The sequence below is a fragment of the Eimeria maxima genome, genomic scaffold, assembly GCF_000499605.1.
Source record: "Eimeria maxima Weybridge genomic scaffold, Emw_scaff969, whole genome shotgun sequence".
Taxonomy (NCBI): Eukaryota; Apicomplexa; class Conoidasida; order Eucoccidiorida; family Eimeriidae; genus Eimeria; species Eimeria maxima.
The window spans coordinates 9,577-13,522 of NW_013566898.1; the positions used below are offsets into that span (position 1 = coordinate 9,577).

General features: G+C 45.1%; 1 protein-coding gene across 1 annotated transcript; it reads left to right on the forward strand.

Moving 5' to 3' along the window:
* Nucleotides 1–351: 351 nt before the first annotated feature.
* On the forward strand, nt 352–2,957 carry EMWEY_00046610 (trans-2,3-enoyl-CoA reductase, putative; the record flags this gene model as incomplete). The annotated part of the gene is made up of 7 exons (XM_013483131.1): nt 352–454; nt 1,135–1,260; nt 1,521–1,653; nt 1,920–2,151; nt 2,370–2,544; nt 2,729–2,822; nt 2,924–2,957. 7 exons carry the CDS (start codon nt 352–354, stop codon nt 2,955–2,957), a joined length of 897 nt encoding a protein of 298 aa, XP_013338585.1.
* Between the last annotated feature and the right edge of the window lie 989 nt (nt 2,958–3,946).

A 3,946-nucleotide genomic window follows, 5' to 3' on the forward strand; every position in this document is an offset into this window, starting at 1 on the left:
AATGAACGGACTTTGCGTCGAGCTTGGCCCAGTGAGGGTTTTTTCTTCAAGCTTTCCCTTCTTTTTCCCTCCACAGCTGCTCGTGCTGTTGGCTGCCGCTGCTGTCTCTGGGAGTTTCGTCGCTTGAGGGGCTTCGAGGCAGTTGTTGCGGTGTATGTGCAGTGTGTTTTCGCGCATATGAGTGGGCTTGCTTCTTTCTTTTGATTTATTTTGTTTTTCAGCGCAGAGAGGAAGAAAGACAGACACGGAGACGTCGTCTCTCCTCCCCGTTGCCTGCCTACAGGGTCACACCACCACAGCACACCACAGCCACTAACCCTCCTTAATCCCCAAATTAAATCCCCATTTAAGATGAAACTCTACCTGAAAAAAAGGAGCGGAAAATTCCTCGACGCCTGCGACTTGCCGGATGAGAGCACAGTGGAGGATTTTAAGCAGTACTTTTATCGGAAATGTACGCATTTATTAACCATCTATAATGTATAAATGCATGTATACATGCACAGATGTTACTCACTATATATATCTGCATATAATATGTATGCACGTACCTCTTTATATACATTTGGAGGGGCTAGGGAGTGGTGGTGTCACAGGGGGATGGAGGATTTGTTCTTACGTGTTTTTAGTGTTAAGTTTGTTATTCCCCCCGTACAGTGCACAAGACGCCCCATTGCATGGATAGCTTCTTGCACTATTTTAGTTGCTGTTTATGTTCTCTTACGATACACTCAAATACTCCTTTATTGGAGATTTCGGTCTTTTGGTGCTTTCTTCTGCCGGCTGTTCTTCCCTCCTTTTTTCTCTTTTATTCTTTTTTTGTGGCATTACAACAACTTTCCTCTTCATGTTTTATGTTTTATACATGTATATTATATATACATGTATATCGTATGGATGGTAATGCATAGTTAACATGCCTAGATTTATATGTTAATAGGCATATATAGATTGTGTTTATTGCATGCATCCTATGTACTATCAACATCGGGTTTATAACACACGCGTATACCTCCTTATGCATGTACATTTGCGCATGTAAACCGGTTTTCCTTTCTTCTGTTTCTTCCAGCTTATGCATTGTTATTAACACCTCCACCTTTCTGCTGCTGCTGTTGCTGCTGCTGCATGCAGTCCACTACTATCCCGAGAGGCAGTGGTGGACTGTGGGGGTGCCTCAAGGCACTGCCCTTAGAGGGGATGGATTGTTAACAAATTTCGGCGTACACGATGGGGAAACTCTCTTCTTTAAAGACCTGGGTAAGAACGGATTAATGCACTGTCGTATATGGTAAATATATTCATCTATTTATTTACCTACCTATTTATTATTCTTGTTGTTTGTTTAGTGTATAGTGTATATTAATATGCATAGGAGGCATTGTGTGTGTTTACATTTCTATACTATACACGACGTATGTATATAAATAGGAATATACGTTTGTATATATCTGTATATGTATGTAAATTTGTTTGTTTTATTGCTGTGGTGCCTGTTTTGCGGTGTATGTCTTGTTCAGGTGTACAGATATCATGGCGGCTTGTGTTTGTTCTTGAGTACCTTGGGCCTCTCCTCATTTTTCCTGCTCTTTACTTCTTCCCCTCTATCGTATATGGAGTAAAAAGTGTCCCGCCCAAGACCCTTACACAGACGTGAGTCAAAAATTATAATAATTATAAATATAAATTTAAAATGTAAATGTGTTTATTGGGAATGTAGCTGCACTAGAGCTGTTTCTGTTCTTATGATTGGGGAGGTATCAATAGCCGCTAACGAGCCCTAGTCGCCTACACCTTGTAGCGGGTTGTCTTCATTGGGGCTGGTTGCATGCATTTGACGCATGCGTCGTATGCCTTGCATGCATTAAATTGCATGCATGCATTGCACTCATGCGTTTTGTGGACTGTGTGTTATGCAGGATTGCGCTGTGGTTGTGTGTGGGTCACTTCTTGAAGAGGGAGATGGAGACGTTATTTGTGCATCGTTTTAGCAACAGCACGATGCCAATAGTGCGGGTGCCGTTAAACTGTGGTCATTATTGGCTATTATGCGGCTTAGGCATTGGTTATTTCCTCTTCCATCCTCAGTATACACCTCCCTTCGAGGGAGAATGGCAGTTTATGGTGTATGTACTCACAGCGCTCTTCGTGGTATGTGTATTTCTTACCCACATTCTCCCTTGAAGTGGCAATGCAGTGATGTTGCACAAGCTGTACGTGCGTACAATAAACAGATTGTTGCTGTTGCCTTATTCAAACAGACGGCATTTGCAGCAGGTAAACGGCTGCTGCTGTAGCAGGATAGCAACAATCATCTGCTGCTGCTCAGTGGCGTGTCTGCGTTGGCGATGTTTTGCTGCTGCGTACAGATCTTTGAAGCTCTTAACTTCAAGACACATCTCATCCTCCGCGGCCTCCGCTCTCGAGGCACGAGGCAGCGCGGCATTCCTTATGGCGCGGGCTTTGACTTGGTGAGCTGCGCGAATTACTTCTGGGAGACGATGGCATGGCTTTCCTTCGCTCTGCTTGTTTCGTGCTTTACAGGTAGGAAGAGAAAGAGCACAGCATACAGAAATAATGATAAAGAGAGAAGGCGATGCTGTCAACAAACTGACACCCCAAACGATAAAAATCTAGTCTATCCATAGACAGAAGGCATCTTTGCTTATGTCTGACATATATTTATTTATTCCCCATGGTGCTGTGATGTGTATGCTCTGTGCTGCAGCATGGCTCTTCCTTGTTGTTGCATTCGGACAAATGGCAGAGTGGGCTTTGAAGAAACACCGAAATTACATCAAAGAATTCAAAGACTACCCCAAGTAGGCAACAAATCCAACCCGACGTATTTCGTATATGAAGTACGTAAATAAATAAATACTATATATTTGTACATGTTTCCCTCTTGTTTTCCTTTGTGCAGGAACCGCAAGGCAATTGTGCCTTTCATCTTGTAGCGTAAGCATACGCGGTTGTTATTAGAGAAGGAGGAAGACCAGGCCAGCGCATGCTCTTCTTTCTTTGTTTTCCCTTATCTTCTTGTTTCTTCTCTTCCCTCTATTTCCTCAACTCCACAAGTAACACAAAGCTACTACAAGTTCCGCATCGCATTTCGTTCTTGTGGAGAGGTCAATCAGAGGTTCTCAGGCCTGTAGGAGTAACTGCACGATGGTTACTTGCCTTCTGTTCTTCCTGTATAACCATACATACCTCGTGCAACTTCATATTGCTGTAGCTGCTACTACTGCAGCAGCTGTAGCTGCTAGTACTGCAGCAGCTGTAGCTGCAAGTACTGCAGCAGCTGTAGCTGCTACTACTGCAGCAGCTGTAGCTGCTAGTACTGCAGCAGTTGTAGCTGCTAGTACTGCAACAGCTGCAGCTGCTAGTACCGCAGCAGCTGCAGCTGCTAGTACCGCAGCAGCTGCAGCTGCTAGTACCGCAGCAGCTGCAGCTGCTAGTACTGCAACCGCGGATGCTGTTGCAGCACTAGCTGTGCCGCTATAGCAGCAGCTGCTCGTGCCGCAACAGCAGTATCTGCTAGAGTCGCAACAGCAGCAGCTGCTAGTGCTGCAACAGCAGCAGCTGCTATCACCGCAGCAGCAGTAGCTGCTAGCGCGGCAACAGCAGCAGCTGCGACTGCTGCGGATGCTGCTTCTGCTGGGGTGTGGTGTAAGCCGCTTGCTCGGCCGAGCGTATTTCCAGTTAACTAACGCCAACATCGCTCACAGTCTGAATACGGTTGAATGCATTCTGTTGGAGAGGCGCCACATACAGCTGCGGTGTACAGACACCTTGTACATCTTGAAGATAATCCGTGCCACCGTGCCACATTGTTACCATCTTAATCCCAGCGGCGCAGTGCAGCAGCTACACCGCCAAGGGAAAACGTGGAGGCCCTACAATATATTTACACAATTTACGCAATCCTATATATATATATATATAT